We start from the raw sequence: 14,008 nt of genomic DNA, 5'->3' as shown, positions 1-14,008 counted from the left end.
TGTCTTTCCCTATCCTCTACTCTACATTTCCCTTTCCTACCTTTTCCCTTCCTCCTACTTCCATGCATCTCAGCAACAGTTCCCTGTCCCTCATCTTCCCTCTGTTGTTCTACCTGGAGTGACTCGTACCGATTTCGCACAGACACCTGTCCTGAATTCTGATCCTGAATAGAGCCCTTGGCCTGCAATCTCCTTCCCCTTAGAACGTTAGACCACCTGTCTTCTACAACTCCTCCCTTTCCTTCCCCTCCCTCTTGTATACCTACTGTAACCTGTACATTGTTTGAGGGAGTCCTATCTTCCTTCATGTCTTCTGTGAGAATCCTAATTATCTCCCTCAAACTTTCCAACTCCTCCCTCATACCCCTCAATGCCTCACCACACCCACAATAAGTACACTCGCGCTCCTTAGCCATTTTTTTACGGGGGAAAAATTATAAATTAAAAAAATAAAGTAACTTATTTGCAAAAAAATAAATGAACGGAGGGATATATTGTCTGGGATGGTACACAACAATAAGGTAATTAATATACGACTACACTACAATACTACTTAGTCGTGCTTTATTTTTTTTATCCTACAACCCCTAACAGGATAAAAACTGCTGTTAATTACTGAATATCGAAAATAATACACAAGAACTACACAATTCCAAACTGCAATTAAGCCTATCCTAATTTCAACAATATTTTAGTAAGAGTTTCTACGGATACCTCTACTACACCAGTACTACACAAATATTTTACAATAATAAAATAAGCAGACTAAATTCTAATAGGATATTACTCGTATACTACTGTACAGTACACTACAGTAATTTTTAAACTACTTTCAGACGTATCCTAATTACGATACCGGTACCGTACCGTATGTCACTACTAAGCACAACAGAAATGAAATTTGCAAGAACTACTGTACTCAAAGATTACCAACGAAGCTAAATGCTTAGACAAATTATTATTAGTATTAGGGTGTAATAGATACACACGAATATAGCAGGCAAGATACGGCACTATCTAAATGTACGGTACCGTACTGTGTCTATACTACAATGTATCTACACTACACTATACTGCGTTTGGTTAAATGCTTAAGTATCAAAAGGATTGCCGTACACGAAGAAAAATACGAATATAACTGGCAAGATACTATCTAATACTATCTAATATATTATACCTTATCTTCTCGTACTCACAGCGCGTAACATTGCCCCGTTTAATCTTGGTGCACGATGCGGTTACATTACGACGATCGGCCCCCATGTCCTTGTTAAACTTTCTTAAACTTTTAGTTGATGTCTAATATCCATTGCCTCACTGCTCTTGGTAAAGGTCTCCCCCAAGATCCCCCTGTGGATGGGGGCGGTAGAATGCATTCACGGTACCCCCGCCTGTCACAAGAGGCGACTAAAAGGTGGTAACGTTTGGGGGATCTGAACAAAGGGTTCCTTAGCCAGATATGGTACTTCCACCTACTTGTGCCAGGCTCCACATTTCCTTCTACACCTCTGTATTCGTGAGACGGAGAGGCGCTGGTCCCCAACGTCGACTGTCCTGAGAACGGTTTTCCGTGGTTTTCCATTCTCCTGCTCTAAGGCGAATGCCGGGACAGTTCCTAGTATAGGCCACGGCCACCAACTCTCTCATCATCTCCGCACATCTCCTTCCCCGACACAAATCTCCTGGCCCGAGGAACGGCGTCACCGACTAAGAGGCCCACCTCCTCCTTAAGGGGAGAATGAAAACAGTAGTAGTAGTAGTAGTAGTAGAAGGAATTCGGTCTGGAAAGCCAAGAATAACGGCCGAGGGAACTCGTCGTGCTAACCACACGACACCTCGTAATCTGCAGGCCTTCGGGCTGAGCAGCGGTGGCTTGGTAGGCCAAGGCTCTTCAGGGCTGTAGTGCCATGGCGTTAGTTTGTTAGTTTAGTAGAATAAATGGAGAAGGTCTGACGCTTCGAAGAAGTTAAGGGACACTAAGAGCGTGAAAATGAAAGACTCCCCTGTTTTTTTAATTTGCTTTACGGCCCGGCGCATCGACACAGGTCTTATGGCGACGATGGGATAGAAAAGTGCTAGGAGTGGGAAGGAATTGACCGCGGTCTTGATTAAGGTACAGCCCCAGCATTTTCCTGTGTGAAAATGGGGAAACCACGGAACACCATCTTCAGATCTGCCGACAGTGGGGTTCGAACTCAATATCTCCCGAATGCAGGCTGACAGCTACGTGACCCGAACCGCGCAGCCACTTGCTCGGTAGACTCCATCGTCCTCGTAAATCTAATACCGTCAGGGTCGGAAGAGAACACGATTTGACCTATGGAGGTCAGACAGGAAAGATGATAGCGAGGAGCCTGGTATAAGTTAGTGGAAGAAATTTCAGATCAGCTAGGGATCCACTGGTTGCCAAAAAACGCTCCTGAAGATGAGAGCCTCTGGGGATTCCCCTTTTAGTCACTGTTATGACAGGAAGGTGATACCGTGCATGTTTTGTCACCCAAACCCACAGGAGAAACTGTGCCAGTGTGAACGTACAGCTTGGTTTTGGCACTAAGGTTGTGACTGTCGAAGTCCCGTGTTAGGAATTGTGTCCTGTACTCACCTCTTTGCTCAAGTGCTGGTCCACGTCCTGCTCAGGTTGTGTGCTCAAGCCTCGCAGGAGGTCATCGTAGTTATCGTGTTCCTCGATCACCTGAGGTTTGTTCATGTGGTCACTAAGACGCAGGGCTCCATAACTCTCACGGTGCTCTCCTACCAACCTGAAATCCAATAATATAACTCAGCTCACTCTTGCTCCTTCTTTCATTATGTCATTTCGTTTCAGATTTATAAGAAGAAACGTAAACTGAACTAACAAGTGGAAACCACAGCTATAGGGTTACTGGTTTCCTTCAAACTTCCGGAGTTTGATCTACACGGCGAACCCAAACTCCACCGATAAATGTTTGGAGATTGTTCAAGGATACTTTCCGAGTATATTGGTAGAAGGGATCCGTGGTCCCCGATGGCTTGTTACAGAGTAATAGTTATGATTTATTCGTTTTGTTACCCCAATCATTGGCGGCTAGTGACGAATTATGTTGATGGTTCTGCACTGTGATGCCCAGACCGTTGTAGTAAGTGTAACAGATACATCTAATTTCGTATTACATTCGTGAAGTGCCAACTGAGCTCGTGTACACCTGTCCTCAACCCCCGAGGAAACGCCTTACGTGTCCCACTCTTCATGTCCTATCAGCTTTGAAGTTCCCGAAAATTTGCAGAAAAAATTACAGGTAAACATACATCTCGATTTGTAAGACTTCGTTATTTCGAGTAACTTCGACGATATAAAAACTGACTTGTACAAATCACGATTTAAAAAGTTACAAAACAGCATACAGTAATAATCACTGTAGGGGTTTAATCTATTATCGACATACTCATATTTGATGACTACCTAACTTTGAAGAATTCACCTTCATTTGTACCATTACGGGAAAACATCATTACTTGTAGAATGTTTGTTCAGCTATTGACGTATCCTTGTCTTATCTTGCTAGCTGTATTAAGAAGAGTGGAAAAACTACCTACTAAAAACCGCGCAGCCACTTGCTCGGTAGACTCCATCGTCCTCGTAAATCTAATACCGTCAGGGTCGGAAGAGAACACGATTTGACCCATGGAGGTCAGACAGGAAAGATGATAGCGAGGAGCCTGGTATAAGTTAGTGGAAGAAATTTCAGATCAGCTGAAGACCCAGTGGTTGCCAAACAACGCTCCTGAAGATGAGAGCCTCTGGGGATTCCCCTTTTAGTTACTTGTTATGACAGGAAGGGGATACCGTGCATGTTTTGTCACCCAAACCCACAGGGAAAACTGTGCCAGTGTGAACGTACAGCTTGGTTTTGGCACTAAGGTGTTCTCTTCCGACCCTGACGGTATTAGATTTACGAGGACGATGGAGTCTACCGAGCAAGTGTCTGCGCGGCTTTTAGTAGGTAGTTTTTCCACTCTTCTTAATACAGCTAGCAAGATAAGGCAAGGATACGTCAGTTTAAACCCTTGAAATAATTCTTTGCCACAGCGCGATCTAATGGCAAGATGACAACCCGGAACAATGATATTTCAATACAAATAGCCAAGCCAGGTCTAAAGCGTTTCTTTCCTTGTCACATTCTGCAAGACAGGGTGTCTCAAAGAGGGTGATAATCCAAGAGAGGACACGGAGTGCTTTACAGCCACGCATGGAGAGGAACTGTCAACGATTTCAATAATTGGGACGTCTTAAAGCGACACAGCTCCTCCAGTACACACGAACGGGTCCAGCCGTGCTGCAAGGCGTGTAGATCAAACAGAACCTTATGGGCGACTCTCTGCACTGTACATAATAAATACAGAACTGTTTTCTTACAGTATTGTTCAAAATGTCGACCACTATGATCACGGCAAAGTGTACAGCGGCGCACCATCGACTATCTAACACACTCAAGAATCAAATTCGCCTCAGATCGCTGGCCTTCAAAGGGTATTTTAAAAGAAACAACTCCGTGTCGTTGTCTCCCGGCACTTTAAAGGAGTCCTGAGGGACAAAATTCTGACACCCTGATGTTTGTCAAGAACGATAGGACGGACGTAATAATAATAATAATAATAATAATAATAATAATAATAATAATAATAATAATAATAATAATAATAATAATAATAATAATAATAATAATAAATAACAGTAATAGCCGGCGCCCGGAGGCCCAGGGTTCGACTCGCGGCCAGACCTGGGATTTTTACCTGGATCTGAGGGCTGGATCAAGGTGCACTCAGCCTACATGTTTACATTTGAGGAGCTATCCGACCGTGAGGTAGCGGCCCCAGTCTAGAAAGCCAAGAATAACGGCCGATCACACGACATCTTGTAATCTGCAGGCCTTCGAGGTTTTTTTGCTGTATAAGATAAAGGGAAAGGATGAAGAAAGAAAGTAAACTTGGAGCGCTGGCATGCCTCCAATCCAAGACGCCCATATGGAAATCACGGACGCTGACCAGGCCTCTCCGGAGGCCATTCTTTATCATGTATAAATTATTAACCTTTTACGAGAACTCCTTTAGTTAAATAAAATATACTGTAGTGTTAGAATAAATCTGTTAGGTATTTATTAACTTTTGTTTTTCCCGGGAATCAAAATTAAAGCCAACAGATAGTACAGAGCCGTAGTAATTTACATAACAAATGGCTAAAGGGGTGCTTTTGTTACGTGTGGGAAGTAAATCATACGAGTAAAACATAACACCCATTCATTCATGAGTTATATATTATATTTTTGAATCACCATTCCAATAATTACTGAAAGACATATTAATATTTTTTAAATGTTAAAATTTTAGTTAGTTCTGAAAAATATAATTTAAACTGACTAGTTGTATGCGGTATATTTAGAATACATTTTAAGAAGGCGGTGGTTGTAAGTTTTAGTGGTTTCCGGGGTAACAATTTTATCAAGAAATTTATCACCATATCAATATAAATACCTACATGGATCAAAATATTTTCAGCACAAGTCGATCACGTATTCCAAGAATTAATATATATATAAAATATTTCTGGCAGTACCGGTACCATTAATATATATTTTGTTAACAGTCAATACAACTTCAATAGAACAATGCACTTTAACGTTTTACTGTTTTCTTATCTAAGATTTCTATTCATACTTTGAAGGAAGGTTTTTTAATAGTTATATAATGGCATTCTATTGATGCTTAGCAAGCTTGAGTATTTTTTCTTAGCTAATGGTTATGAACATATGAATGTATTTTGTGAAATGATATGGCGTATGGCTTTTAGTGCCGGCAGTGTCCGTGGACAAGTTCGGCTGGCCAGATGCAGGTCTTTTTGATTTGACGCCCTTAGGCGAACTGCGCGTCGTAATGAAGATGAAATGATGATGAAGATGACACACACACACCCAGCCCCCGTGCCCGCGAAATTAACCAATGATGGTTAAAATTCCCGACCCTGCCGGGAATCGAACCCAGGGCTCCTGTGACCAAAGGCCAGCGCGCTAACCATTTAGCCATGGAGCCGGACAATGCGTTTTACATTTTGTTACTTCATTTTACATTTTTACATTTTTTAAAAATATTTGACAAAATTCGTCAGACTGTCATCCATTCTAACTATTAGTTTAAAGATATATAACACTTGAACTTACTTGAGGAAGCCAACGATGTTGGTGTGGAAGTACCGGAAGGCAGCAGTGGCGTGGCCATTGATAACAGATGGGTCTACATGCTCATCGTAGTCATGAGTGTAGCCATGGGTATCGTAGATCAAGCCATGTCGCCTAGAATTCTCTGGACCTGTAACCGACAAAGATACCCACATTAATGTAACATCAAGTATCCTTACTTCCCGAAAAGTGTCATAAGAATAAACATAAATGTATCCATTACAAGTACATTTCTTCTAAAAAAAGAACAACAGCCTGATTTAGAGGGTTCCGAGTTCGATAGAATGCTAGCTTCCCGAACCCAAGTTGCAGGTTCGTACCTGGCTGGCTCAGTCCGGTAGTATTTGAAGGTGTTGAAATACGACAGCCTTATGTCAGTAGATTTACTGGCATGCAAAAGAACTCGTGAGAGACAAAATCCTGGTACATTGGCGTCTTCGAAAACCACACAAAAAGTTAGTGGGATTTAAATCAAACAAAATAATGGCCGAGAGTGTTCTTCGCTCTAACCCCGCATTACATCAATCTGCAGGCATTTGGCCTGGGCAGTGTTCGTTCGGTAGGCCAAGGCCCATCGGAGGTGCAGCGTCACGAGGCTTTGAACTAACGGGACAAAATGTCTCCTGAATTGTAATAATAATAATAATAATAATAATAATAATAATAATAATAATAATAATAATAATAATAATAGCAAAGCAAATTCATCTCCGTACAGGCCATGAAGGCCATGGGAGGGGCGAAAGGGAAAGGCTTCCACTATCCGTAACCTCGGCACTTGGTAGGGTAGAGCGGTTAGCTCTACGCCCGGCCACCTTTGCCCCAGGAATTAACCTGGTACTCATTTTTGGAGTAGGCTGAGTCAACCTCAGGGCCATGTGCACCTCCGGAAGTGTAAATCTCTTTTCTTAAATTTTTCGACTTCTTGACGGGGAATCGAACCCATGTCCTTCCGCGTGAACCAAGCACGCCTCTACCGCCTCCGCCAGACAGTCTCTAATAATAATAATAATAATAATAATAATAATAACTAACTACTTTTACGGTTTTGGGAGACACCGAGGTGCCGGAATTTTGTACCGCAGAAGTTATTTTGCTTGTCAGTAAATTTACCGAAACGAGGCTGGCGTATTTGAGCAGCTTCAATTACCCCCGGACTGTGCCAGGATCAAGCCCACCAACTTGAGCTCAGAAGGCCAGTGCTCTGCCGAGCTGCTCTGCACAGAAATCTCCAGGGGTCTTTTCCTTAAAAAGAATATACAAAGTATACCTATACTTAGTGCAGGGAGGGTCTGGCTCTTTGACCGAATGGTCAGGGTTGTGGCCTTCGGTTCTGATGACCCCGGCCAGGTCGGAGATTTTGACTAGGGATCTGCGGGTTTGTGATCGGTATACACACCTTCGTCTGCATACAACACATCATAGAAACACTCTACATAGGGTTGGAGTCGGGAAGGGCATGAGGTCGTAGAAAATTGACTTAATTCACATTAGTGCAGTCCACAGATAATTGGAGAAAGCTTTAGGAAGTGCCAGTTTGTTAATTTCAGTTCTGTGAACTTGCTGTTCAGCTACACTACAGCTGACCTCTGTGTATTTTTCAAGGTTTTCTGGTGTAAATGTAGGTCTCGTTTCAGTCAGAATATTCCTAAATCGAGAGATTGTCCTCTGAAACTCACAGGATGTGATCGGGCTATACTACCGGCCGACCAACAAAAAAAAAAAAAAAAAAAAAAAAAAAAAAAAAAAAAAAAAAAAAATGTATAAATACAGTTTTAGGCGCTTAAATAGTCATGTATAGTGAAATAGGCACTAATGGGCGTAATAAGCATGTATTGGCAACTAGCTAAAGTACCCGTTCTTTGTAGGGAATTTATGAGCTAGGATAAAAGTTATTAAATTAAGGTGGCCCGCAAGTGTACGCGAGTCTTACAAAACGCTCTCGTAGGCAATATTTACTACCTTCTTATCGGGTACATAAATATATGTTATTTTCCCCGACACTCAAGAGCACGCCACGCAAGTTGGCCGTGACTAAAGCACTGGTTCTCCAGGTAATGACGCAAAATGAAATGTGAGTTATAAACCCACTAAATATGAATCCTAAATCTACACAATATTAAAAAGATAAAACACGGAATATACATGATGATAATGAAAATGGCTGAATAAATAAACCACAGCCCACAGCAGTTCTCAAATATGGATAAGCACACTTAGGACTCTCAACAATACAACTGTAGCCTCCAAACGCCTTCCGTAGAATATCATGTTCATTATTTAGCTGGCCTGTTAACAAACGAACAACGACTTAGCCTATCAATCATTCAATCAGTCAATCAATCACTACTGATTTGCATTTAGGGTAGTCGCTCAGGTAGCAGATTCCCTATCTGTTGTTTTTTTAGCCTTTTCTTAAATAATTGCAAAGAAATTGGAAATTTATTGAACATCTAACTTGGTAAATTATTCCAATCTCTAACGCTTCTTCCTATAAACGAATATTTGACCCAATTTGTCCTCTTGAATTCCAGCTTTATCTTCATATTGTGATCTTTCGTACTTTTAAAGATACCACTCAAACTTATTCGTCTACCAATGCCATTCCACGCCATCTCTCCACCGACATGTCAGAACATACCACTTAGTCGAGCAGCTCGTCTCCTTTCTCCCAAGCCTTCCGAGCCCAAACTTTGCAACATATTTGTAACGCTACTCTTTTGTCGGAAAATGCCCAGAACAAATCGAGTTGCTTTTCTTTGGATTTTTTCTAGTTCTTGAATCAAGTAATCCTGGTGAGGATCCCATACACTGGAACCATACTCTAGTTGGGGTCTTACCAGAGACTTATACGCCCTCTTCTTTACATCCTTACTACAACCCCTAAATACCCTCATGACCATGTGCAGAGATCTGTACCCTTTATCTGCACCCCTATTCATAAGCGAAGGCGACCACAGCCAAAAACGCAAGAAAGCTGATTTTTTTCGGAAACTGTTAGTCACAAAAAAAATGCATATTACCTTTCTTGAAAATCATTTAATTCCAAGGCCACACGCTGTACTTCATTTATCGATAGGGCCAACACTTTACCCGTTATTTTAGGTGTTATAGGGGAAAACATTTCCAAATTTAGGACAGACTCCTGTAAAATCCCCTCACTAGTTGGAAACGATGAGATATATCGAAATCAAAAGTATCCCTTGGATGATTGGAGATTTCAAGCTATATCCTTAGCGTTTGGGAGAGAAAGTGTGAGCTCTTAAGTTGTTCACTGTTGGCTACTGTAAGGACTGTCAATCAAATGAGAACACTGGCTAAGAAGACAGAAGAGACAAATAAGGCTATAGTACACAATGAAATAAGGCAAGCACTAGACTTTACTGAGAACATGGTTGACCTCTTAGCGGACTGGGAAAACGATTTAGGCAAGAGACTTTGGGCCAGGGATACAGCTGGGGAGAATGATCAGTACCTCCCCCAGCCGGCCTCACCTGCTATGCTGAACTGGGACCTTATGGGGGGATAGGAAGATTGGAAGGGATAGAGAAGGAAGAGGGAAGGAAGCGGCCGTGGGCTTAAATTAGGTACCATCCACGCATTTTCCTGGAGGAGAAGTGGAAAACCACGGTAAACCACTTCGTGGATGGCTGAGGTGGGAATCGAACCCTCATATACTCAGTTGACCTCACGAGACTAAGTGGACCCCGTTCCAGCCTTCGTACCACTTTTTCAAATTTCGTGGCAGAGCCGGGAATCGAACCCGAGCCTCTGGGGGGTGGGGCGCAGCTAATCATACTAACCACTACACCACAGAGGCGGACATTATTATTATTATTATTATTATTATTATTATTATTATTATTATTATTATTAATTCGCAAGGATTACGGCGCAGCCATGACCATATTATGGACATTATCCCTACACTTGTATTACGGTATATGAAGTGTTGATTGTATTGTGTAACAAGACAGATGAGAAAGGAATTAAAATATTCTAAGACCACAAAGTTTACCCGGAAGTCTAAACTATGTGACAGCTGACTTCTGGAATGGTAAGCAAAAGCATAATATATTGCACGCAATAATTGTCTTTTATTCGTAGGCTGACTTGTAAGCTCAAGCCCACTTACTGGTGGAAGAGCCGCATAGCGGAGGAACCGATGAACTAGGTGAGAGGTCACACTTTCCCTTCTACTCGCTATGCCAGGGCCTCTCAGGGTGCATGCGCGTGGTGCATGCACTGTGCACGGTGCAAAAGACGACTTCGCTTGGTTGACCAGAGTGCAGGCCCCCCACTCCTCTCTCCCTACACCTGTCTCCCCGTTCGGCCTCTCTCCGCGTTCCTCACCTTCACTGCTGTTTCTCCCCCACTGCGAAATGTTTACGTGTGGTGAGCGGAGACGCACAGTTGTATGGGACAAGGTTACCAGTGTTATTAAAAAAATTAAAAAAGTGAATTAGAAATACACATACATGTTTGAGAGGAATGTAAACATAATTTTAAAAAAATGCAGAACCCGTAACCAAAATGAAAATGCTACAGTACTGGAACAAAACTCATTTGTGGATATAGAATGCTCTTCTTCAAGCTGTTTCAACTTCCGTAATTCTTTCTCTCTGACGTCTCCTATGATTTCACAATAATTTTCCGAATGTAGTCTGTTGTAGTGTCTTTCAATAGATGATTTTCTTACGCACGTAATTATCGTCCCACGGATTAAGCATTTGGCGTTATCGTCACGACAAACAAACAAACAAAAATACGAAAGTTCCCAGTTCGATTGAAATGGACTTTCGGAAGTCTTTGCTTTCTTCGAAACAGGTTGCTCCATTATTGTGTTGTTGTCGTGCGCTTGTCTATTTCACTGATAAACACGTCGTCTACCACCAAACGCTTCGTCGCTCTCAGCACACTACACCACCCGAGTCAAGCCGAGTTGAGGCGAAGCGTACCGATGCACAGTGCACAGAGCCTATGCACCTCGCTCTGCACGCGTGAGAGTTTGGGCGTTTGAGAGGCCCTGCGCTATGCTATGTATCCTTATCAAATTTCAGCTCAATCGATACAGTAGTTTTCGATCATATACGGAACAAACAAACAGACACCATCTCATTTTAATTCATAGTAAAGAATAATAATAATTTAATGTTATTTGTTTTACGTCCCACTAACTACTCTTTTACGGTTTTCGGAGACGCCGAGGTGCCGGAATTTAGTCCCGCAGGAGTTCTTTTACGTGCCAGTAAATCTACCGACACGAGGCTGACGTATTTGAGCACCTTCAAATACCACCGGACTGAGCCAGGATCGAACCTGCCAAGTTGGGGTCAGAAGGCCAGCGCCTTAACCGTCTGAGCCACTCAGCCCGGCCATAGTAAAGATACCAAATGCCTTTTATTCCTCATAATTTGACCTACAGTGGATGTTTAACTTTACTCCCCGTGTTTAACATCCACAGAAAGAAACAGGCACTTTAGGAAATATCCTTAGCTTTGCCACGTATCTGGAACTCGTTCCGTAGTTCTAAGGTCATACTTCTGCTTGTCAGGTGACGCTAACAATGCTCGCAATGCGTCAGTCAGTTCCCATGACCATGAATTATAATTACTCATGCCTGTACAGTCACTCTTGTGTGTCATACAGCTGTAGCCAGTACAGGTACTCATGGTCAGCGTACAGTGACAGCAAATATTCATAAGTACATCGTTACTGTAATTTGAATGCTACATAATTCAGCGGGGTAGAAAGAGGTTACTGCTGACGTTTAGGAGATAACATAGTACCCTCCTGCCCTGTTGGTCTGGGTTTCTCCCATCTATAGCATTAGATCTGGAAGGTGGTGCATTCAACCACGGGGTAGAGTGGATTAAACCTCACTCTCACGTATCCCAGGTCAACTCTGGATGAGTGCCTTAATGGATCCATCGACCACAACCGTAAACTTCCTGATTTTATGCCTCTGTGGGATAGAATGCCGGCCCCGTGGTGTAGGGGTAGCGTGCCTGCCTCTCACCCGGAGGCCCCGGGTTCGATTCCCGGCCAGGTCAGGGATTTTTACCTGGACCTGAGGGCTGGTTCGAGGTCCACTCAGCCTACGTGATTAGAATTGAGGAGCTATCTGACGGTGAGATAGCGGCCCCGGTCTAGAAAGCCAAGAATAACGACCGAGAGGATTCGTCGTGCTGACCACACGACACCTCGTAATCTGCAGGCCTCCGGGCTGAGCAGCGGTCGCTTGGTAGGCCAAGGCCCTTCAAGGGCTGTAGTGCCATGGGGTTTGGTTTGGTTTGGTTTGGTTTGGTGGGATAGAATACAGCCACTGTATCTTCTGCCTGTCGAAAGAGGCAGCTGAGCTCTGAACTTGGGAGCGTAGCTTGGCGACCACGGGTTCCATACCTGAGTATGGTAATTGTTTTACTTTCTTGTGCTAGGCTCCTCATACCCTGGAGAGTCTTTCACATTTGTGCCCTTCACGAGTATTCCCTTTTCCTTGCTTATCCCTTCATTCTTCCAAGGGACGGTACTCTTCTCTTTTATCCTCCAGTTAATTTAACTGAATTCGATACATTTCTAACTTACTACGAAAATACTAGTTAAACAACTGGTAAGTAATCTGTCACCTGGGCGACTGCCCTAAATGCAGATCAGTTGTGATGGATGAGGTATTGATGTACTTCACCTTAAAACAGTGATCACCACCACCACCACTTTCATAAAGCTATCGTCTTTCAAGCCGATAACTACTGGTTGCCCAGACAAAAGATACCATCCAGGGTTTTGTGAAATTAAGGCTGATCTGTTTCCGATATTTACTTCAGAGAAATTTAAATGGTTAAATGATGTAGGACTATAGCCATGAGAGTCATTACAAGAGTCCTTACAAGAGTGTAACTTCCTCAGATCAAACTGTGACAACCTATAGAATAGTTTGTTTAAAGAAATCAGATGATTTCTCAACTTCACCGTCCTTAAAGTGACAACTAGTTTAAACCTTCTCATATTTAACTATTTTTTCTGTGGACGAGTTCGCTGAAGGAAGTGGACTTATTCATAGCAGGAGGATGGCGAGAAAAGACTGGAGGCAAGCGTTTCTGCAAAGGCGGGGTGATCTTTGAATGGATCGAGTGAGCTAGCTACAAGACAAGAGATCACAAGAACAACCTCTCGATTTTATGACATAATTGGCTGGAATAACTTTTTATTAACACCGTTTATTTATATCGTTATTTAAAATTTTATATATTTTTAGTGGATTATTCTGATCAGTAATCAGTAGTAAAACGGGAGTCATTTTCCCCACTAGTAGGAGCTTAATGCTGTTAATTTTATTATTTCAAGCATGTATATGTTTTATTTACTTCTTTTGATTGCTACGTGTGATTAAGAAGGTTTCTGAGCTATGTTTGCTGTATTAATGATTAATTTCAACTAATTATTCTGGTCATTATGACATATTTTGCCGTAACGTGGCTCTCTTGTTCCTCTCCACCCTGCATCCGTTTTGGTAGCAACAAAGATACAAAACTTTCCATTCCTGCAACTAATAGGCCTGGAAGCCCTTTCCTGTTACTGCAGAAGGCAAACAATATCTGTTATTAAATAGGGCAGAAACTTGACTTTTTTGACTTAATTCCTCTCGTTCCCACTGGAACATAGGGCATCCATGAAACGTCTCCATTGTGGTTGTCGACTTGCCAATGTTTTAACTTCCTTCCAAGTCTTCCCTGCTTCAAGAACCTCCTCCTCTACAGTCCTCTTCCAGGTCTTCCTAGGACGACCTCTCCTCTGTGCCC

General features: G+C 42.5%; 1 protein-coding gene across 2 annotated transcripts in view; it reads right to left on the bottom strand.

Annotated features, from left to right (window-relative positions):
- Pxd (Peroxidase) overlaps window positions 1-14,008 on the bottom strand; it is a 310,908-nt gene that overhangs the window by 27,194 nt on the left and 269,706 nt on the right. For both annotated transcript variants that reach the window (XM_067139197.2, XM_067139206.2), the window contains 2 exons: window positions 6,192-6,339; window positions 2,603-2,759 (listed from right to left, as the gene is read on the bottom strand). In XM_067139197.2, coding sequence (XP_066995298.2) covers window positions 2,603-2,759; window positions 6,192-6,339 — 305 coding nt within the window. The remainder of the gene's footprint in view (window positions 1-2,602; window positions 2,760-6,191; window positions 6,340-14,008) is intronic.

The sequence above is a fragment of the Anabrus simplex genome, chromosome 1, assembly GCF_040414725.1.
Source record: "Anabrus simplex isolate iqAnaSimp1 chromosome 1, ASM4041472v1, whole genome shotgun sequence".
Classification (NCBI taxonomy): Eukaryota; Metazoa; Arthropoda; class Insecta; order Orthoptera; family Tettigoniidae; genus Anabrus; species Anabrus simplex.
Note: the sequence above shows the minus strand (reverse complement) of the source record. Positions and strands in the feature narration are given on the sequence as shown.